This window comes from Populus nigra, chromosome 3, assembly GCF_951802175.1.
Source record: "Populus nigra chromosome 3, ddPopNigr1.1, whole genome shotgun sequence".
Taxonomy (NCBI): domain Eukaryota; kingdom Viridiplantae; phylum Streptophyta; class Magnoliopsida; order Malpighiales; family Salicaceae; genus Populus; species Populus nigra.
Window position 1 is genome coordinate 24,163,870 of NC_084854.1, and position 23,688 is coordinate 24,187,557.

The 23,688-nt window shown below is 34.4% G+C and overlaps 5 protein-coding genes across 5 annotated transcripts; 1 reads left to right on the forward strand and 4 right to left on the reverse strand.

Annotated features, from left to right (window-relative positions):
* Positions 1-182: 182 nt before the first annotated feature.
* Positions 183-2,214, reverse strand: LOC133689960 (L-galactono-1,4-lactone dehydrogenase 2, mitochondrial-like). Its single transcript, XM_062110079.1, has 4 exons — positions 1,792-2,214; positions 1,157-1,570; positions 785-925; positions 183-651 (listed from the first exon to the last, which is right to left on the reverse strand). The coding sequence occupies exons 2-4, from the start codon at positions 1,307-1,309 to the stop codon at positions 637-639; spliced, it is 309 nt and encodes a 102-aa protein (XP_061966063.1). The 5' UTR covers positions 1,310-1,570; positions 1,792-2,214; the 3' UTR covers positions 183-636.
* A 142-nt stretch (positions 2,215-2,356) lies between these two features.
* Positions 2,357-4,846, reverse strand: LOC133689959 (uncharacterized). Its single transcript, XM_062110078.1, has 3 exons — positions 4,453-4,846; positions 3,488-3,752; positions 2,357-2,846 (listed from the first exon to the last, which is right to left on the reverse strand). The coding sequence occupies exons 1-3, from the start codon at positions 4,709-4,711 to the stop codon at positions 2,612-2,614; spliced, it is 759 nt and encodes a 252-aa protein (XP_061966062.1). The 5' UTR covers positions 4,712-4,846; the 3' UTR covers positions 2,357-2,611.
* Positions 4,847-6,023: 1,177 nt separating this feature from the next.
* On the forward strand, positions 6,024-8,179 carry LOC133690041 (lycopene beta cyclase, chloroplastic/chromoplastic). The gene is made up of 2 exons (XM_062110186.1): positions 6,024-6,238; positions 6,435-8,179. Exon 2 carries the CDS (start codon positions 6,553-6,555, stop codon positions 8,065-8,067), a length of 1,515 nt encoding a protein of 504 aa, XP_061966170.1. The 5' UTR covers positions 6,024-6,238; positions 6,435-6,552; the 3' UTR covers positions 8,068-8,179.
* A 3,224-nt stretch (positions 8,180-11,403) lies between these two features.
* LOC133689472 (UPF0481 protein At3g47200-like) lies at positions 11,404-12,756 on the reverse strand. Its single transcript, XM_062109330.1, has one exon. The coding sequence runs from the start codon at positions 12,754-12,756 to the stop codon at positions 11,404-11,406; it is 1,353 nt and encodes a 450-aa protein (XP_061965314.1).
* Positions 12,757-20,184: 7,428 nt separating this feature from the next.
* Positions 20,185-21,657, reverse strand: LOC133689473 (UPF0481 protein At3g47200-like). Its single transcript, XM_062109331.1, has 2 exons — positions 21,039-21,657; positions 20,185-20,847 (listed from the first exon to the last, which is right to left on the reverse strand). The coding sequence occupies exons 1-2, from the start codon at positions 21,612-21,614 to the stop codon at positions 20,185-20,187; spliced, it is 1,239 nt and encodes a 412-aa protein (XP_061965315.1). The 5' UTR covers positions 21,615-21,657.
* Positions 21,658-23,688: the final 2,031 nt, after the last annotated feature.

The window sequence follows — 23,688 nt, forward strand, 5'->3', positions numbered from 1 at the left end:
AAGCAGTCCTTATTTGTCTTCCAATTTACCTTTTATGATTTCGGAAAAACATGGTTTTAAGGTAGCAAGAGACCATGCAAATAGCCACCAGGGACTGAAATAAACCTATATGGTGATTTTGATTTAAATCATCTGAGGTTCGAAAACAGTCAACAGCTATTGCTAAGATTAGGAGGCTGTAATAAAAAAAAAAAATACAACATGTAATCTTTATTCCTAAACTTCATTTTCCCATTCGTGAAAGAAAATTCATCATCGATCAGAGGCCAGAAGGCTTTCTTGTAGGGTGAGCTTCATAAATATAACATGTTATTCTATATTGCCAGTTCTCTCAAGTTGGTGTGCAGTCAGGTATTTATGCTGAAGCTCCAAGCAGATTGACTAAAAGACAATACATATGATGTATCCAAAAATAAAAAGGATACGAAAGAATAAAATGACTAACCAACCACCGAAGGATGCTTTTCCATTTGTTTCCGAAGATGGGATCCAGCATGTTGTTAGAAAGGATCCTGTTGGGGTCCAATTCTTTCCTTGCCTTGTTATATGCATCCACAGGAAAGCGCTTTCTTAACCATGCTTGAAGAGCTGCAAGCTCATCCTTGTCCTTAGGAACCCGCAAATATTTTGTGAGGTTTAACTAAGGATGCACTGAATTTCAATGAGAATGAATCAGTGAAGAAAATTTTCCATTTGATGCCACCACTCAGAATAAAGCACGAGTACTGTACTGGATAAGTTAAAAAATTGAACATAAGATGAGATGCAAGATATTTATCAGTACCTCAATTTTAGCGCAAAGTTTATAAGCGGAATACTTATCCCACAACTCTGCCTGAGTCAGATGCCTGTAGTGGAAGAACTCATCTGTGATTTCCTTTCTTTGCCGGGCAACCGTTGTAGGAAGGTGCATGATTATACCAACCTGAGAGATAAGCAAAAAGTGTTTGAGCATGCTTACAGTGGTGAACCGCCAATCAAAGCTGCATACTGAGCAACCATAAAAAACACAACATGGAAACTAAGAACAGATTGATGCATCCGGCCTATGTTTGAAACACAAGTTGACGATTCTTTAGAAGCAGATAAAAATTGAACAAAATTTTAAGTACCGAATCCAAGGAATTCAATAAAGTGAAAGGTGCACTGAAATTACCCACGAGAATATATCATACTCTGCTGAGCTTGAAGCTGGGCTCATGGAGCTCTGGCTGCAAGCTGTCCATCGCTGCTCCATGGGAGCAGGTGCAGGCACCTCTTCTTTCTCTATGAGCTGCTTCAGCTCCTCTATGAATTCAAGGTCTTTCATGCTTGGCTTGGCAAGGTTACCAACAGGAAAACAAGTTTCTGAGAACCACTGTTGGTCCCCGCAATCAAAGCCCAAAATTTCTTCACTCCATCACACCCTGTATCCTTCTGACTTCCTTCAGGACTCGGCCTCAGCACGATTGACCCTTACAACATGGTCTTTGTTGAGAGGATCAACAGCAAGCAGTTTATCTCTTAAGTCTGTGAATGAAAGCTCATTTATGCTGGTTCGTTATCATCAGATGATTTAGAAGCAGCAATCCTGCAAGTGACAACGTATAATTAACTGACATATCTATCAACAACGTAACAGAAATTGTTAATGAGTGGATAGATTGCAAAAAAGATGACAGAAAATAGCATCAATTCCAAAGCTTAAATATACTACACCATAAAAATACCAAAGTAAATTAGAGATTTATAAGCAAGCTAGGAAAATATGACTGCAACATAATGGTTACATCAGTTCAAGAAGGCATTTACCTGTACTTTTCAAGTGAGTCCTTGTAGAGGCACGAGCATGCTGTAGTGCTTCATAGACAGTATATTTGGGTATGGGTGGACCTTTCCATTTCAAGACAGGGTTGCATGTCACAGCCACAACGGTGTCTGTATATGGAATATGTATTTTTTTTTTTTTTTTAAAAAAAAACGAAGTTAAGTTAACCCAAGGCATCCCACCCAATCCAGTCAGTCGGGTTTTATTACTATATGACTAAGGTTTCCTCAACATTCAAAGTTGGCCGTTAAATTCTGGCATTATCATCCCAGCAAAGTAATTTTCGGATCATTATTATATTAGCTTTTCCCTGGACCTGGATGGTCTTTCTTATGGACCATTTTGAACCAAGTGCCCCAGTTGATTCTTATCATAGATTTTTTTTCCCTGGAGTGTGCCAGAAAGCTTGATAATTCATGCCATTTCTGTCACTAGGCAACCATTTGAATTTGCCTATCCTTTCTTTGATGGGGTTAAATCTGTTATCATGCTTCAATGAATCGATGTGAATGTTGCAACCTGATCTACTAGATGGGTACACAAGAAAGATAATCATATCAACTTAGCAATAGACGAGGAAAACTGACTTGCATACCTAGGGTAGAGCTACAAATAGTATACAGTCCTTCCCTGCTAAGACATCGCTTAATTTTCCTGTTCAAGCATCTAGTCCAGCTGAACAACAGGAAGCTAGACATAACACAACATTAGATTGTTCTGTACAGTTCTTTCTTTCATATGACAAGTCACCACCAAACAACCTTGAACTTAATTAAAAAGGATCGGGGTAATCTCAAGGTGAAACTAAGATGCAAATTCCCTTGATGACCATCTCTCTTCATACCTCCCAAATGAGTAGGCTGTCATAGGCATCTCACTTAAGTGAAAAGGGTCTGGTTCAATGCCATAATCTGTCAGGGGTCTGTTCTCAAGAATATTGTCATGATTTTGCACGAATTCAGGGATCTCGATCTCTCCTTTCTTAATGTCTTCCCAAAGGTACTGAAGGCGGCTCACATACTTGATCTTCCAATATAATCTACAATTAGTGCCAAAAAAAAAGAGAAGAAGCACGTGAATAAATCAGAAGAACAAATCCAGAATTTCATTGCAATTCATACGCTTAAAACCAAACATAAGCCATGGCCAAGAATGGTTGTTGGATAAGAAGTTGCAATATCTTGTCCAAATCCTATAGTGACTTTTCATTAACTTTTACCTATAGGAATGCTTGCATTACAAAGGAAAGGCATGTGAACTGCAGTTCGTGCAATTGAAAACAACTGCAATGAGGATCTATCAGCTGATGCCCCATTCCATGATTCCAACATTGAATTATGTAATCAAATGAATATATTTTGTCTAACAAGAGATCTTCAACTTAGCAACTTATAAAACCACAGCAACTTATGGTATGATTACAAAAGCAACTCTTCAACAACTAATGAACTTGAATTATCCAATATCACTTGAGTACATTGCATATTTAACTCTAAATGCTGCTAGAAGCCACTCTTCCCACTTCTATATATCCTGGTATACTCTTAGACTTTAAAGACATCTTCAACAAGGTAGATGAGTTATCTGATTGTTTATGTTTTACTAAAAGTTATATACCATAGTTGGCCCAAGTATTTCAGTTTATTGCTGCATAGATCTTAATATCAAGAAAGCACTCACCCTCCACTCAAGAAGAATCGACCAAGGGTTGCAAAGACAAGCCTTGAACGTAGCCCTGGGTGAATGAAGTACACAGTTTGAAGCCTATCCTTGATGTCAGCAGGAAGCTCTTCATAAATCCACCTCAAGATAGTTACACCTGGTGAATTGTCCTCCTTTTGCACCGTACTGTGCATGTAAACAATGCAGAGAGGTCCCTCAGGTAACTCACTACATATTTTATGGAAAATATACTTCTTCAGTCGCTCCCCACTCACAACTTGAGCTGCATACCACAAAAAAGAAGCACACGAAACAGAATAAAAATGACAATCAAATCAAAATAAAATTTTGCGAGAGAGTAAATTTCTCCAGTATAACCCTTATAGAAAAAAATCTGACTTCCACTAGATATTTAATGTCAATCGTGTGAGCCAATATCTCTCAATTCTCTTCTTAAAAACTGAAAGACACTAACTTGGAGCATATTTGAACTTAGCTAACTAAAAAAACCAGTCATTATTGGAGTTACTGACACATTCTGTCCAAAAAACATAACTTTGATGACGAGACTCAAGTAGAGACACACGGTATAATCAAACAAAACCACATAATTCTAGGATAGGCAGAATTAAGGCAAAAAAGAAACAGTGACGTAGCTGATTCCCAGATACCTAGAAGTGAAACTTCCACTACTAATAAGTTGAAACAATACCAGTGAAAACAATCATCTTGCACTTTTACAGTTAGAATAAAAGACATAACCCTCTACATAAAGTTGCAAAATTTTCTCATAATAACACAAACAGTAAAAGGGAAACAAAGCCATCAATCAATCTTATAACAACCTCAAACAAAACAAGACAGAACCCATTAACAAAAGACATTAAAAATCACCAAACACTCACAAACAAGCACTCAAAACCAAGAAAATAAACAAACTTTTCAGAAGGGTAAGACAAAGACTGCGTCTTTGTTATCATTACCAGGAAAGTACTTGCCAACAATACGAAAGACACGGTTTCCAGACTTATCAGAACCTTGAAGGGTAAAGAACTGCAAGAGATCAAGATCAGAGAAATCTTCATCTGAAATAAAATCCTGAGAGCAATCGTGCCAGTTTTCAGGTTCTGGGTTTTCTTGATTTTGTTCCCTTTCTTTGTTTGTGAGAAAGGGTCTAGCATCTATGCCTAAATCTGATGCTAACACAAATACTGAGAAATCGTCGCTTGATGAGGTTGCCATGCCTAAACTGATGACCTACTTGGGTCTTGGAGTGGCTCTGGTTTTGTTGTCTTGGGGTTTGACCCGTTTGGTACTGGGAGAGTGAAAGGATAAGCTACAAAGCCTCTTACTTTAGCATTTTATTTTTAATTATTATTATTAAAAGTTAAACTAAATTATTTAGCTAAATGATAATATATATAGTACTGAGGGATTTGTTGAGTGCTGAAGGGATTTTGTGAATTAGTTATCTTAGATTTTTGTTTCATATATGAAAATAGTTTGCTGTATAGTTAGGAGACCAAATCCTAAACTCAAAATTCAAGAAAAAAATCCATTCGTTGATAGATATTTGTCAAAATATCTCTTCAAGTCTCTTTTTTCTGGTGCCATTTATCATTTGTTTATATAGTAATATGAAGTTTCAAACAGCGGTTTAACTTGAAAAAACATTAAAAAATTATATTTTTTCAAGCTAAATATAATTTAAAATGCATAGACAAACATAACCTAAGAGTTAAAAAAACAAGACAACCCATACAAAAGAGTAGAAAAGACTCATTCTTTGAATATATATCTTAAATAGATAAACACAAAGAAATCAAAGTATTATTGAGAACAAAACAAAGTTATTGAAGCTAGAAGGTAGAAGCTGCAATTTGTTGCAGGTATAAGCAGCCAACAGCAGCCCTAAATCTATTTTTTTTTTATAGGACTACTATCTATCACATTCATCAATTGTGTAAATGAATTGGTTTAATTGAACCCTTTTCAGATGGAAGACCTAATTCAAAACTTATCAATAGTTGAATGGCCATAATGTAGTTTTTCCATCCGAAAATGAAAAAACAAAAAAAAACTTCCAAAGCCGCACGACGGGTCTTTAAGAATATCCTTCGATTTATGAGTTACGTCTAGACACCTATATTAATAAAAATATATATATTCTTGGATTGCATAAGTAGTGGTGTCGGAGTGATTATTTTCGATTCGATTCAGTTTTTATTAAAAAAATAATTAAATTAAATATTTTTTAAAAAGACTAGAAACCGGTTTAAACCGACTAGTTTGGTTCAGTTTTTTTAAATAAAAACCGGTTCAAGCCGGTTTGACTCTGTTTTTTTTTGTTTTTTTAGTCTAAGTTTGGTTTGGTTTGATTTTTTTAATTTCAAGCTTATAAAATTAAAATCAAATCAAATTGATTGATTTTTTCTAATAATTTAATTGATTATGTTTTACAGTTCAATCTTTTTAATTATTTTTTTTTAATTTTATCAATTTAATTAGCTTTTCAGATTTTTTACTCTCCATACCATACTAGGCGTCTCATGTTCACACACGTTGTCTGGTCATTGTCTGAATGGCAATTGGGGAACCCTTTAGATAAGCCATAGCATCATCCACTGTATATTTCTTCTATTTTCTCCGGATTTTGTCACTCAATAAAAGAAAAAAGGAAAGAAGAAAAAGAGAGAGATTGAAAAAGTATAAAAAGTTTTAATAACACTCTTTTGAGCTCCAAGAAACGATGTTTTCCCCCTTTTTCTGGTAAGTCATTAACTCTGAACCTTATGTTCTTGTTACTAATATTCTTGATTATCCCAGATACTTGAAGAATCTTTGATTTGTTGTTCTTTATATATTGCTGTAGTTTTTGTTACTAGTTGGTGTTAATTTGAGTCCATGTAAGAACCCAGTTGCTGGTTTTTGTTTAATTTTGATAATAGTGTATTGGTTTTGCCAGGGATTGGCATCTCAGTTTAGAACTGAGAGATTCTTGAAGGCAGCCTTGTGTTTTTAGAAACTTGTAGGGACCCAGTTGGGATTTTGGAGGGATATTTGATAGGTATAGTGGAAGAACTATGGATACTTTGTTGAAAACACATAACAAGATTGAATTTTTGCCTCAATTTCATGGGTTTTCGGAGAAAGTGAGTAATTCAAGCTCCGTAAAGATTCAAATCCAGGAACTTAGGTATGGTCCCAAAAAGTTTTTTTCAAAAGGGGGGAGGAATGGTTGTGTTGAGGCTAGTAGTAGTGCACTTTTGGAGCTTGTACCAGAAACCAAGAAGGAAAATCTTGAGTTTGATCTTCCGATGTATGACCCATCGAAAGGCCTTGTAGTTGACCTTGCAGTTGTGGGGGGAGGTCCTGCAGGGCTTGCTGTTGCGCAGCAAGTTTCGGAGGCAGGGCTCTCGGTTTGTTCGATTGATCCATCTCCTCAGTTGATTTGGCCTAATAATTATGGTGTTTGGGTTGATGAATTTGATGCCATGGATTTGCTTGACTGCCTTGATACCACTTGGTCTGGTGCTGTTGTCTATGTTAATGACAAGACAAAAAAAGATCTTGATAGGCCTTATGGGAGGGTTAATAGGAAGCAGCTCAAGTCCAAAATGTTACAGAAATGCATATCCAATGGTGTTAAGTTTCACCAAGCTAAAGTTATCAAGGTTATTCATGAGGAGTCCAAGTCTCTATTGATTTGCAATGATGGTGTCACAATCCAAGCTGTCGTGGTTCTTGATGCAACTGGTTTTTCTAGATGCCTTGTTCAATATGACAAGCCATATAATCCAGGTTACCAAGTGGCGTATGGAATTTTGGCAGAGGTAGAAGAGCACCCGTTTGATGTTGATAAGATGGTTTTTATGGATTGGAGAGATTCACATCTGAACAACAATCTGGAACTAAAAGAGAGAAACAGCAAGACCCCTACTTTCCTCTACGCAATGCCCTTTTCATCGGACAGGATATTTCTGGAAGAAACTTCCCTCGTAGCTAGGCCTGGAGTACCCATGAAAGATATACAGGAAAGGATGGTGGCCAGATTAAGGCACTTAGGTATAAAAGTTAAAAGCATAGAGGAAGATGAGCGTTGTGTCATTCCAATGGGTGGACCCCTTCCTGTGCTCCCTCAAAGAGTAGTTGGAATTGGTGGTACAGCCGGTATGGTGCACCCTTCAACTGGGTATATGGTAGCAAGAACTCTAGCAGCTGCTCCGATTGTTGCTAATTCTATCGTGCAGTATCTTGGTTCTGATAGAAGCTTTTCAGGAAGTGAGTTATCAACTAAAGTTTGGAAAGATTTATGGCCCATTGAGAGGAGGAGACAAAGAGAGTTCTTCTGTTTTGGTATGGATATTTTGCTTAAGCTTGATTTACCTGCCACAAGAAGATTTTTTGATGCATTTTTTGATCTGGAACCTCACTATTGGCATGGATTCCTGTCATCTCGACTGTTTCTACCTGAGCTTGTACTTTTTGGGCTTTCACTGTTCTCCCATGCTTCTAATACTTCTAGGTTAGAGATTATGGCAAAGGGAACTCTTCCTTTGGTTAATATGGCCAACAATTTAATACAGGACAGAGAATAGATGACTTGGAGTCAGTTGTCTTCTAAATCTGTTGCATCTACATACTGAAATTTCTGTGCTATTCCCTATAATTGTGAATAGAGCACTATGAACCACCTGTTATTTTCTTGTATGTTAATTGCGTATCCAATCCATAGCTCACACACACTCGTTTCTTGTGGGTGCAAAGTGCAGTAGATTCATTGGTGTGCTCTTGTTTGTCCAAAAGTACATTTCTAAATCATTTTGTTGATTGATGCCCTGCGCTGTATAGAATAAATTCAGTTCTTTACTTGATTACACCATTCATTCACTTAGAACTCCTGTTGGATGCTTCTTGAGATTCAGTTAATAATGCCTGAAAAACGAGTTATATCTGCAAGACAATTCTATGAAAACCAGGGATGATATGTTAATGAGCGGATTGAAGTGTTTATTACTACTATATTCTGCAAGACAATTCACTATGGTCTTGTTAGGCTGTTTTTGGATGTAAAATAAATTTAGTTGACGTGATGGAGATGATGAATTAAAGAATAGGGAAGTTTCATGGATTGAAATTATAAAGCAGGTTGCATATACTGGCATTCATTTGTTATAGGTGAAGGACATGTATGAATTATGAACGCCACCACTTTGAGAAATCGATAGATCTTCAGTTAGATACACATGTTGTTTCACAGAGTCAGACAAGTACCATGAATGAAACATCCTGTGACTACAAACATTTGGTAATACAATGATGAAAATGGAATCAAATGGGTGATGGATTCCAGAAAGGGCCTATGCCAAAAGTATGGATTTTCTGTTGGGTTGTAAGACTTTACAGCGTACGAAGCCTGATTGAAACTCAAAACAAAGTCCCAGAGTTGCACCAACTATAGCAAGGAAAGTCCATGGGTAACTGTAACAGTTCTCAATGCCCTGATTCGCCTAGGACTTAATTTTCACTGTTAACAGACTCTCGAATTGCCTATATCAATCATAGTTTCATGATTACGCCCTTTTGAATTCCTCTATCTCGTTTTTAATCTTGATGAACATGTATTCTTCGTCTAAGCTATTTTCTTTAATGAAGAGACCTGCGAGTCTAAGCTTCAGCTTCTCGGCATCGTTTTGAGTTAGAATTACCATGGTGGATAGGATCAATTTTGATAAGCATAGGTTCATAGTACTTCTTGAAGTTCTTCTCGTGTGGCATCAATTAATGGAACCTTTTGTATCTTTGGTTTGGTTTCTTGTATATGCATCCCCTCGAAAGTGGCATCCTCCAAGGTCTTCAACTTATCCTGCAAACTGCTGTTCACAAGAGATCTCTCTTTTTCGTGGTTTGTGATGTTCACCTGTCAGGTTGCCCCCTCAACATGTATATTGGCCCATCGGCAGATTCTCTACTTGCAACCTTCCCAGCACCAGGGGTGACCATTGGTTCAAACGATTTCAAGTATAGCAGTATATACTAGGATGTGGTGATAAAATCAAGTGTATTGCGCACTTGCGACTACAATCTTGGCTTTCTACTTCCAGAATCTGTGGCACATGGCACTGCACATAGAAAGTTGAGCTTGATTATCTCGCTTTGATTTAACTTCATTAAGGCGTCATGTTTCGCATCCTATCTGCATATGCTTTACGTAAGACAATTTCCTTCTCTCTCTGTTTGTGTATTCCAAAATTGTTTAGTATCCTTTTCTATCCTAAATCATTGTTGATTAAACTGGTTCCTGGTGTTTAGGATGATGAAAATTTGTATGCATGCACTTTCAAACCTTCAGCTTGATTGATGGTTTGATCAACGAACCGCATGTTTGGTGCCCGCAAAGGGTTGGCGACGCAGTTCATACTTGCATTTACACGTTAGTGGTAGGAGGATGGCAATCTCTGTGGACCTTAGAATGGCGCGCAACTGATATTAAAGGTGAGCAAAATAACCAGATTATTTAGAATATCGGTAAAAACTGATTTGCTTGAAATTAACCGAATCAAACGGTTTTCTGAATTTGTTAGATAAGGTGGTTAGGAGATTTTAACAAAAATTCTGTTCAATCTAGGTTTTAAATTTTAGAAACCGAAAAAACCAACAAAACCAACCCGATAAATCTAACTCAAATACCAAGACTACATATTGTTTTAGAATAATATAAAATTATTCTTGAAGTTTTATTTAACAGTTTAAGTTAATAGGTTGAGAAGATTTTTTAATAAGATATTACAACTTTATTGACAAGTGATCATATTTAAGTTTATATTATTCATCATCTTTATTCCTTACAATAAAAATTAAGTATAATATAGTATAATATATCTATACAAATAAGATAAAAAAGCTTTTACTTGGCTATTTTTTGTTTAACAAAATCAATTGGTCATTTTTTGTCTGAACAAAATTAAAGACGGGAAAAATAGCCCAACTTTTTTACTTTTAACCTATTTAAACTTATTTGGTTTTAATAAAAGCAAAGCCAAACTTACCTATTTAAACTTATTCGGTTTTAATAAAAGCAAAGCCAAACTTACCTATTTAAACTTATTCGGTTTTAATAAAAGCAAAGTCAAACTAAATCAAACCAAATTGATTGAATTTTATTTTTATTCAATTTAATTTAGTTTAAAATGTTAAAAGAAACTCAATTTGGTTGGGTTTTTTTTATTTATAAACCAAATTAGTTTGAATTAATGCTCACCCCTAGCCTTGATAAGATGGAAAACAATGATATTACTAAATTAGATAATTGAGATTGAGTTTCATTTGATAGTCTTGTGATGGATGACACATTTTGTGAGATGTAATTAATCTAACAAGTAATGAACCAATGATTAAATCTAATTAGTAATTAGATTTTGAAGCACTTTAAGTAAATTAATTTAGTGATTAAATAGCAAAAAGATTAACAAGATTAAAAAAGAAAAAAATATTATCAAATAATCTACATTGCTAAACTTATTTATTTGGGAATTTCATTCCTAATCATAATATCTTTTTCCTCAAAGTTTATTATTATTATTATTATTATTTTTTAAGAATTACACTATTTAACACCGGTTTATAAATTTTAAATCAAGGATATATATACGGACTAATTTGATAAAAATTAAATAGGATGCATGAGCGAAACTATAACAATTATTTTTTAATAACATAAACAGGTTTTTATTTGACAAATATAGGGAAATCAAATAAGAGGTACAGAATGAATACATGACAGATACACTCTAGTTAACTTAAAGAAAATCACACACAAGCACACACGTAGTATCATACTGAGGGACGTCTCAGGTACCATTAAAAAACCTACATGGAATTTAGGATTTGAACATTGGAAGCTGTCGCATGCATCATCGCCTCCGAAGGGAATCTTACTGGTTACCTGGGTATAGTGTTTCATAGGTCTGGATGAAGGTAAGTACGAGGGCAACGATTGCACCGACAAATGCCAAAAAGGTCCAAGGGCTGCTAAAATGATCATGCAACCACTCTGCTAACCATTTCTTGATGACATTCTTGCAATGCTCCTCAATACTGGATTTAACATTACCGTAAGTATTAGGGTCGCACACCATGAAACTGGAAATTTCATTGAAGAGATCTGCAACCTCTTGGTCGCTTCCAAGAACATTGGATAATATGCCCTTTTTCCGCAGTTCTTTCACATCTTCAGAGTGATCAATCAATGAGTCCAAGAAGCATACGTAAGAAGTGACCCAAAACCCCTCAGCTGATCCAGGGCATGCTTCATGGGCCATCAGGTTTAAAAGCAAGGACTTAGTACCGTCGTCTATGACTATTCGAGGAAGTGTGACTGTTCCGCCACGCATTGTTGATTTGTATCGGAGATCTGTGTACATATCAGTCTTGCTTGGCATGAAGTGGATTCCCACCGACTTCAGCTCCATGACAGAACGATACGAGGGCCATTGACCATCACCCCTTAGAGAGGGATTTCCTTGGCCTCTTTCCCCCATGAATCGTTTGTGAAAAAAGTCAAGAAGATGGACTGGTTGAGGTATTTCACCTGGTTGAGGTATTTCACCTGTTTGAGGTATTTGACGTGGTTGATTGTTCATCTTTGGTGCTGGTCGCCGTGACCAAAATCTGCAATCCAAGCCCTTTCCATTCTCCTTGTCTCTACTTTTATCTCTGGGAAGTCCACGAACTTCGTCCATGAAATCTTTCATCAGCTTCTTTCCTTCGGCATTACCAAACCCTAAGCTCATCAACGACGTAAGAACTTCGTAAGGGAGTTGGTTCTCTAGTAAGAACAAGTCACGTTTAACAAAATAAGCAAGAACTCGGTTACTTAGCTTCAGATTCTGAGGATCGCGCAAGAAGCAGAAGATAAATTGGAGAATGAAGCAACCATCAAGGAGCATCATCTCCGTGAATGCGTTGTCGTCCAAGTCTTTTGTTGAATCTTCATCATAGCATTTCCTTGCAGAGTTGGCCAATTCTGCCACGTTTCTGTACAAGAATTCCCTGGTTTTCCTACTCTTGTTGGCAAACTGTTCCACCATTTCATTCTTGAGGCTCTGCATCTCAGCAAGCTCATGATTAGGATCATCGTTGTGGTGGTAAGGACCAATAGATACCACAAGGGGATTGTAGCAATCCTCGTTGCTGGATGGATTCCTACGAAATATCCTCGGAACCCTGTGACACATCTTAGAACTTTCCTCTTGTCCAACTTGAATATTATGTTGTTCTGGAGTCATTTGTTATTTCAGAATACTCCTACAAAACAAAGCCTTCTATCTGCTTTGATACACAAATAATATATATGACTCTATAAAATAGAACACACAAGGGCTAGTCTCAAATGTATAGATGATGACCCTCTAGTCAGATTCTAAGGATTTTAGCTTTCTTGGAAGCAAGTTTAATTTTATGCCGCTAAATATATGCCTTTTGTCACTGTATTAGATTATCTAAAAATCACTTTACCCACGAATATTAAAACAGTACACATTATCGTGCTTCACAACCTTGATAAAGTATTGAGTTTGAGTGTGGGGTTAATTTAATCACTTTTATATCTTAAAACTTTATTTAACATTTTTAGATTAAATTGTTTTTTTAACAATTTAAAGTATGACCGTATAAACCAGCTAGATGTGTAGTGATAAAATCAAGAATATTGCGCACTAGTTGCGACGACAATCTTGGCTTTCTACTTCCAGAATTTTGTGGCTCGGCACTGCACATAGAAAGTTGAGCTTGATTATCTCGCTTTCATTTAACTTCATTAAGGCGTCATGTTTCAATTGTAATTGTAGGAGCAATTTATTCGAGGCTTTATGCCTTCTGATAAGAATTAATTCTTCTTTGTTTAGTACTTTTTCGCTTTTGCTCTTTTTTCTCTACGAAGTTTAACTCCTTTTCCCTGTCCAAATGTGTACTAGGAAAGGCTGCCTTGTACAGCACAAGGAAACTGGCGACAACCTTCTTTTCAGCTTCTCTAAACAATTGGCAAGAAGTTCTTTTGGCAAGGAATTAAGTTGGAACAATTAGGTTCACTCTTGCATTATCTCTTTGGCGTGTACCACGTTGTTAGTACAGTTCCAATCATTATGCACTGGAATGTTCTCTTTTACGTTGTTGCTTCAATGGAACTATATTCTCTATCAAATTTAGTGTCAAAATTTCAATATATCGACTTCTTCCAAAAACAAAATTTAGTGTCAAAATCTTTCAAACAATTGGGTAGCGGTGCTTTTCTTTGGCATGGAAGTTGGAATCAATCTCACTTTGCATCATCTGTTTGGCATGCTTGTAGTAATTATGGATTGGAACATTGTCTGTACTTGGTTGCTTCAGTTAAAACATTATTTCATCAAATTTCGCTGTTAAAAAAAAGCAAAAAGAATTAAATGGACTTCTGTTAAAGATTCCTGCGTTGCCCAGGACTACGCTGTTCTTCTCTGTTTGTGTATTCCAAAATTGTTTGGTATCTTTTACTTTTCCAAAACATTGTTGATTAAATTGGTTCGTGCTCAGGGTGATCAATATATTATGTATGTATGCCCTTCAATTGTAATCTCAAACCTTCAGCTCGATCAATCGTTGGATCAAAGAACCGCATGTTTGGTGACAGCCGAGGGTTGGCGACATGCATGGTTCATGCTAGCATTCACACGTTGTTAGTGGTAGGAGGATGATGTCAAAGCCTAGCCACGCATAACAATGCGGAGGCTGTATATGTCTCCAAGATTTCAACCCAATTTAAATTTGAAACACTAGATTTTAATTCAAGAAAAAAACAATCATCATTTGGAAATTAGAAGCTGAAAATCGCATATTAATGAAGTAACAGAGAACAATTTGTGAAGCCAGCTAAACATTGTTGGCAAAGGCAACAATGTTGGGCACCAATTTAGTGCCACTTGCAGCACCAATTTGTGCCTCTTGTCCTTTGCTTGGATGCTTGCCTATAAATAGACAATGCATTCAAGCTTATTTTGCACATCACAAGAGAGGAAGAGAAGAGTGAGAGAGGGAAAGTAATCCCATAAAATTGTGAGGTATTTGTGAGAGAGTAAGTGAGGTGTTTTCTCCTAGAAAGAGATTTCAGTTGTTCTTCTATTAGTAGAGAGAGGTTGTAATTCCCACATTACTTAGTAAAATCCTTCTATACTTGTTTGTGGACGTAGCCTAAATTGGATGAACCACGTAAATTCTTGTGTGTCATTTCTCATTTTATCTTGTCCCCTACCTTTTGTCTTATCGGGTTTGCATGCTAATATCCTAACATAATTTTCATAAAAAAAAATATAAAAATAAAAGCAAGTATTGAAAGAATAACATGCTACCAGCAAATAATTTAATAAGCATTAATCTATTGCAATTTGGAGACTAAATTTTTAATACACCCACACATACATTTTTCTATATCAAACAATAAAGCAAAGCAAGCAAAGAAAAATTCAATCCCAAGAAGATGATCCGGGAAATATATATATATATATATATATATATATATTGGAAGAAAAAATAAGTGTGGTAGGAGCTTATGGATGGACAATAATGCGAAGATACAAAACTAAAGAATAAAAATAATGTTTGAGAGGAAGGAATGTTTTATTAAATGTTTTATCCTTTATGCATATTTTTTCTCTATGGTTCTAATTACACGTCTATTTATAGGTCTAAAATCCTAGAAAATTAAGAAATTAAACTAATTAAAGAAAAACTTATTTTGAACAGGAAAAGTAATTCTGTCGGCTTATCCGGTCGACTGGTTCCTTTATTTTTCAGAAAAACAAGAAATTTAATTTATTTTCAACACCCTTCTTAAACTTGATTTCTTATAACTCTCAGTATATATCTCATCTTAACAAAAATATCATGTTTGAGTGGCCGAGTGAAAATGTCCGCAACTTGGTCTTGGGTCTTCACATAATGCAATCTTGTATTATGCAATCTTGTGTCAATGTGCTTACTTCTATCATAAAACACATGATTCTTTGCTAAGACAATGACCAAAATGAAAAAAAAAAAACAATCAACTTAGGGGCTAATAATTGAGTTTGACAATGGTGAAATTGCATGAAATTATGAGTTTGAAGGCAATTATAAATGCAATTAAAAGAAATTAGAAGAACATGGACTCAATTAAAATTTTTCAATCTCAAATTAAAAACCCTAAACATTGCATCATTCAGTTTTAATAAAGAGAATGTGAGTGACACATTATTCGTTAGACTGACCTCTGTTTTGATAGTTTTGGTTGATTGAGTTAACAACTTCAAACGAATTAATATGAAGCTACAAACCTTCAAATTACACAAGGTTGGATCCAAATGAAAGGTATGAATTCCCTCTACCAACTTCAGGTGGTTTCAAGTAATGATGACGTCAAAATTGCTTTGACGATGTCTCGAAAGTGGGCAACTTAATCAACCATGACTGAAACACACTTGTGCAAGAACCGACCTTTTTTTCATGTGTTCATACAAAAAAGGCTCTTAAAAAAATTATTATCAAGAGTTTACAACATTTACCTCAAGATTAAGAGGTTAAAAATGAATTCAATAACTTCTAAAACCCTAGCAGAACCTTATAAATACACCTTTAAGAAAAGAGCTATAAAGGAGGGGGGAAAAAAGGAAGAAGGGGAGAAAAAATAAGAAAATATTAATAAAAACCTAAGTGTAAAGGTTCAAGAGCTTAACATAAATATTTCCTAAGTTTTGAAAGGGTAGTAAGATGATTAGAGGAAAAACTTTCAAAAAATAGAACAAAAGAGAGAGTAGTTGTTCTAAGTATATTTTTTGATACGAAAGTAGGCCTTTTAGCCTTCTTGAAGTTTTTTTTTATTTGTCTTTTGTTTTATATTTATGTTTAAAAGCATAGAAAATAGGTTTAAAATGCTTAATAAATATTGTTATATTCACCTCTTTGTTGTTGTGATCTTTATTTACTGCGTTATTTTTAAAGTTTTTTTTATGTTTTTGATATTATAATGTTATTGTTTAAGTTGTTTATATATATAGTGTTGTTTTAGTTTTTATTTAATTTAAGCAATGCATGTTTACACAATGGATGTTCTTTGTAATTGTTCTAGGTCTGTTTATGACCAAAATAAGTTTAGAAAAATCAATTTTGAATCCATATTACATGAACATGTAGTCTGTTTTAAATTGATAGTTTTTTAAATTTATTATCTCATGTATGATTTTGATGTTTTGATTTTATTTGTTAGTTTTTTTAGATTCATACATGTTTGTGTATAGTAGTGTGAGATGTTGGGTTAAAGAAAACATGCTTTAGAAGCCAAAAACACTATTTTCTAGCTTGATAATTGTTGCTTTTTGCAAAGTTCATGGCTAGGTTTCTGGGTAATGTTCTTCGTGTTTTTGGAAAGAACATTGCCTTAACTCCATGATTAGGAGTAATTTTTATCTATTTCTTTGCACTAAACCCTTTGGGCAACTTGATTAATCGATAATTTAGGATTTATTTGCATCAATAGCAAGTTTTTGATGAAATTTACTCCTAGGGTTTCAGTTTTGAATCGAAACCTATTTTTACAAAATCATATTTATTCTTTGATAATTTAAGTAAATGGATGTTAGATTATTGATCCTTACATGATTTCCAACATGTAGGTGCTTTTTGTTTGACTATATATGGTCTTATTTGGACTTCAAGTTACTGGGCTAGGTCTGGGCATGTTCTTCTTGTTCTTGGGAAGAACATTGCCTCAGACCCTTTATTCAAACCAGTTTTGGTCCATTTCTTTGCACATAACATTTATTTATGGTTGATCAATAAATAATCTATGGCTTATTAGCATCAATAACAAGTTTTAATGAATTTTAATCCTAGAGTTTTGGTTTTGAACCGAAACTCATTTTGATAAAATCGTGATGTTTAAATGATAATCGAAGTGAATGAATACTAGATTATTAATCATTGTATGATTTCCAACATGTATATGCCTTTGTTTTGACCTCATTTGGTCTAATTATATAATTTATGTTTCACATTGCTAGGTTTGGGTTTTGGTGTTCTTTATTTTTATGGCGTTTGATCCGTTTTGTTTAACTTTTTTTTAGTTTTTGTGTTTTTTGTTTAATCTATTTTTTTTTACTTTGGTTTTGTTTTTGGATTATTTTCAGGTCAAATCAAGACTTTTTGTTCAGTTTATGATCAAACATAAAACTTTTTATCAACCTAATTAAATCAAAATTAAGTCAAGGGTTTAAGACCCTATTTGGTTTTCCATGTTTTTGATAAAGTTTTTTTTTAAGGGTTTGTTTGGCAAACACCCCTTACACCTATTTTGGTAGTTTTATTACAAGGAAAAATAAGTTCTTTTGCTAAATAAAGCCTAAAAAAATAATAAAATTCTTTTTATTTTGCATATGGCCAAATTCTAAAATTTTCATGCATATTTTATTTTTTATAAAAAATGTATTTTTATCATATTTTGAAAAAAATACAAGAATCAGTTAAACTTGTTTATGATTATACGTTAGAACTTATACGTAAGATGTATTTTTAATATTTTAAAAAATTCATTTTAGTTTTTTTATATTTTTGCATTAGAATGGTTAGGTTTTAATCTAATAAAATAAAGACCTCCTTATTAAGAAAAACTTTTTTAAAATTATATATAAACCAAAAGTTAAAAAATATAACATTATTTTAGTTTACATCAGACAAATAAATAATACAATTTACCTTAAATAAGGTGTATTAAGAGCGTTAATACCTTTTTTTTACCCAATCAATCCCCATACCTAGACTCTGAGACTAGTTATGATTTTTAGTGACCAAAATACTAGGTGACAATTTTCATTCTCCCTCTTTTACTAATAAAGGAAAATAATTCATTGTCCTTTCCACTCATATTATTCCTGAAAATTCCAATCTGGAAGGATGATCGTTGCGACGTCATACACATTTGACAAGTATTAAATAATGTCAAAGTAAGATCTTTCATCTTAATCTCATAACTCTTCTCCAACAATTGTCTCAAACTCAATATATTGCTTTTTACAATTGAAATATAATAGACATTACTAATAAATTGATGACTACCATTTTTCAATCTAATGAGAATCGTATATTTTCCTTTGATGGAAATCCTTGAATGATCTACAAAGGTTACATTACCTTTAATTGATTCATTAAGCTTTATAAACTTGTGTTTATCTCCACACATGTGGTTGCTGACACAATTATCTAGATACCATGTTTTTTTTTTTTGCTTGCATTTGATCATTGTGGACTAGTAATAAAGTGGCTTTTTTCTCCCCTTCTACTACAAGATTGACATTCCGTTCAACCCTTCTGGTTAGATTCCAATAATCCTTGGCATAATGATCTATCTTCTCATAATTATGACATTTAAGTTTTATTTTGTCAAACCTAGGTAAGATTGTCATTGTTAGTTAAACTGGTCGACTAATTTGCTTCATTCAATCAATTGATTAATCTATTGAGATTGTTTCGGCCTCCTCTTCTAAATTTTTCTCTTCCTCCACTTCGTCTACCTCCTTGGATATATCTAGAACCATCTTGCTTCTCTTTTAAGTAGTTTTTTTTTTTAACAAAAGAGTGATTATGCACCCATGTCTTTTTTAATGTCATTGACTCATTCTTCATGGACTTGTAGTTTTCCCATGAGTCCTCGAATAGTCAAAAAGTCTATATTTTACGATTCTTCTATTGCGACCACCATATAATGGAACTTATTTTGTAGCGAGCATAGAATCTTTTATACCATATGTGTTTTCTCTATCTTCTCTTCATATCTCTTCATTTGATTGTATATGGCCAATACTCTAGCAAAGTAATTTGAAATACTCTCTGATTCGACTATATGTAGTTTTTCAAAGTTACCTCATAAATTTTCCTCCAACTTCTCATGCTTGCTTGGAGATGGTTGAATTAGCCACTATTTCAAAAGTGACATCATCCAAACATTGATGGATGATTGTGAGTGCTTGTTGATCCTTTATTCATGTCTTTTGCATGACTTTCTTTTGGGTTAAAGTCAATGTTACTCCTTCTATAAGTTCTTTAAAGCCTTTTCAACCGTTTCCCACACATCTTGGGAACCTTGATAAACTCTTACATGAATACACCAAGTTTCATAATTATCCTTTATCAAACGAGGATATTGAAGTGAGAAGTTTGTATTGACCATGTCAAACAATAAAAACAAGCTCTAATACCACTTGTTGGAAGAAAAAATAAGTGTGGCAGGAGTTTATTGACAATAATGTAAAGATATAAAACTAAAGAACAAGAAGAATGTTTGAGAGGAATGAATGTTTCATTAAGTGTTTTCTCTTTAATACACATTTTCTCTCTATTACACTTATTCTTTATGATCCTAATTACAAGCTTATTTATAGGTCTAAAATCTTAAACAATCAAATAATTAAACTAATCAATGGAAAACCTATTCTAAACAGGAAAAGTAATTTTGTCAATTTAATTAGTCGACCGATTCATTTAATTCAACTAGTTGACCAGTTCCTTTATTTTTCAGAAAAACTAGAAACCTAGTTTATTTTTAACACAAACATCCAAATAATCCATATTATTAAGGATAAGAAAACACACACGAGAAATTCTATGATGCTCAAGCCGTAACAACCATCCATCATAGAATTTTTCTCATATAGTATTTAAGGGTAATGAGTAACATTTGTATCTGGGATTCTGCAGATACCAAATGTTTTCGGGGGAGTTGCTGATACATAGGCCTTTAAGGCAGTGACTATAATGCCATACAGAAAAGAATACTTAATAATGATACCATAAATAGGACCCTTATAATGGAGGATCCATCTTTTAAAGGTGTTTTTGTAATGCGACTCGATGGCGCTTTTAACCTTTATAAAAGCGTAGGGGTTAGGCACTATATTGTTTGCTATCTCATTAAAGAGTTCTGCTACTTGTTTGTCGCTTCCAAGAGTAGTGAGGAGTATGCCCTGGGATCGCAGTTCCTTCACATCTTCAGGATGATCAATCAATGAATCCATGAAGCATACATAAGATGTGATCCAATCTTTGGATGTGTCAAGGGTTGCTTCATAGGCTACCAAGTTTAAAAGTAAGGACTTAGTTGAGTCATCTATGCTTAATGGAGGAATATATAGTCTTCCTGCAAGCCATGTTGGCTTGAATTGAACATCAGTGAAATGACTGGTCTTACTTGGCTTGAAGTGGATTCCAATATCCCTAAGCTCCTCAGCAGGATAATACCTGTACCAGATCGTTCGAGTATCATCCTCTTGCCAACTTGTCTGAGAAGTATGATCACTGAGATTTATTTGGCGCCCCACGAACTGCATATGGAAAAACTCGAGAAGATGGGCTGGCTCATGTTGATCTCCGCTGAGGCCACTTGGACTTGATAGTGATTTTGGAACTAATTTGCAAAAAAAATTTGATATTTTATCCCTGCACGACTCTCTTCTAGGAGGTATTGCACGAATGTGTTGGAAGAAATCTGCGAACAATTTCATCCCTTCTCCACCTCCCTGATCAATGATTTGAGAACAGAAAAAGGGAGTTGGTTCTCTAGTAAAAACAAGTCCTTTGTAACCAAAACTGCATCATGACTGCTTATCTTCAGATTTTCGGGCTTCTGCATGAAGCAGATGAGGAATTGGAGAATGAAGCAACCGTCAAGAAACATCATCTGGTTGAATTGGTCGTCCTTGTTGAACTTTGCTATTATGTCCTCCACGTAGCATTTACTTGCACCTATCTTTAATTCTTTCACCTTGCTCCACATTGCTTCAAAGGGCATTTCGCAATCTTTTACAAACTGGCGTGCCATCGGAAACTTGAGCTCCTCCATTTCCTTGAGTTCTTGCTTCCCATGGTGATAGGGTCCAAGGGAAACCATCGACGGATCGTAGCATTTCTTGTTCTGTTCAATTTTACGAAACGTCGATGGAACCCTCGGAACCTTTAGCCCTTTCTGTTGGTTGCCACCAGTTTCTTCTGTCATTTCAGTTGTCATCTTTCTCATCCACTCATCACAGCTAGTGAAAGAATGTGAGACCGAACCTGAAGAGATCACAATTTCTAGTTTTTTATCCTCCATTCTAAGTAAATATTGGTAAATGTGGGGTCTTCTACTTAGTTAATGCACATATTCAGAAGAATACAGTTCTATCTTATAGGATTTCTAAACGATCTGCAAGCTTGAAGTTGAAGTGGCGTTTAGTTTGGAACAAGTATTTTAGCTTACTTGGAAGGGGAGCTCACTTTGTTTTCTAAAGCAAGCGGTCAGATATTGGCAGAACAGTGAAATCAAAAGTTATTCTCTAATACAAAATGTGTATGATAAGAATTCAGCAAATAGTTTAGCTGCAGATAAAGTGAACTAATGTTTATGGAAAAATTGATGCAGGCGGAATCCAATAAGACAACAAAAAGAAACACAATAATTTAATGACCAAAAAAGGTTGCAAGTATGAACCCAAATTAAATACAATGTTTTGTAGATTTTATTGTAGGAATGACTAATGCAGCGTTTTGTAGATGGGATTCTCTTCCTTTCAGGTACCTAGGCTTACCTTTAGGTGCTAACCCGAGAAGAATTTCAACGTGGAAGCCAATAATGTGGAAAGGCAGGATGGTAAACATGATCATGTAGAACTTGCCTTCTAAAATCTGTCCTGACTGCTTTACCTATTTACTATATATATATATATATATATATATATATATATATATATATATATATATATATATGACCATTTTTCTTATGCCAAAGGGAGTGATAAAAATGGTGACGAAACTACAAAGAAGGTTTCTGTAGGCTGGTACATTAGATAAGAGGAAGTTATGTAAGGTGTATTGGTCTCCAGTAGTAAAGAAAAACAAAAAGGAGGCCTGGGGGGCGGTCTTTGGATGGCAAGAATAAAACACGGATTTTTAAATGGCTAAGGAGGATAGGGGATCAGACTAATGAAGATTGTTACAAAGATACATTAGATTACTTTTGAAAATTATCTTCCGAATTATTTCAGAATTACCTCATCAGTGTGGCATGGAATCAGTACAATAATAACCAGTACAAATGGTGTTCAAAAGGCCTTGAAGGAAGGAATCAAGTTCAGATTGAGTAATGAGAGAACAGTTAGTTTTTGGATAGACAAGCTATAAAATGATTATGGAATTATGAAGAGAACGTTTCCATGCTTCTATGCTATAGCTTCAAAACCAGCAACAATAATTTATGATGTTTTTGGCCCAAGATTGAACTTATAGTGGCAAAGAGAGCTCAGAGATATAGAATTACAATCTCTACATCTTTTGTCATCTGTATGCGCATGAATTGTCTTATTATATGATCAAACAAAGATTGCACAGTTAAATCTAAATATATCACCATCGACAAGATAATATTTCTATTTCTAGGTGTGTTTTTGAACACTTCATTACTATGGAAAAATCTAAGATTGAAGTTTTTTTTTTTTGTTTTTGACAATTGATGCATAACAACTTATGTACCAGGGAGTTCTTAGCCTCCAAACATGTCATATCCCATCAACAAGAGAATTGTCCATTTTGTGACTATGAAACATAATCCTCTAGTCATTTGTTCCTACATTGTTTCGAGCATGAAAACTACGAAGTAGATTTATGAATTGACTTGGGATATAGTGATGTATGCCAAATTCAATTGGTCATATCTTGCTGCAGCAGTGGGATCATTTGGTTAAGGTCTACAAATGAGAATTTTTTTTATATAGGCCTGGATCTATATAGGACCCCAAAGCCAACTTACAATGAACATACTAGATTTTTAAATGTCTCACTATTTCAATTTTTCATCTTGGTACAGAGTTCTCCTTTCTTTCTTTCTTTCTTTTTTTTTTTTTCTATCTTCCTATGCACACAAACATAACTTCTTCTTTTTTTAGTTAGTCAAGTCTTTTTAGCATTAGTTTTTATATAAAATCTTGATTATTATATAAAAAAAATATGAACCCTAAATTCATAATTTTTTATTTTTAAAAAATAAAATATATGATGACTGCTTTCTCAATGGGTTTACAAAATCTTCAAATAAACTAGAAAACCATACTCTACTATAAAATAACTAAAAATCCGAAAGCACAAGAAAATAAAAAATAAATTTGAATTAGACATAAAATTTTAAAAAATAA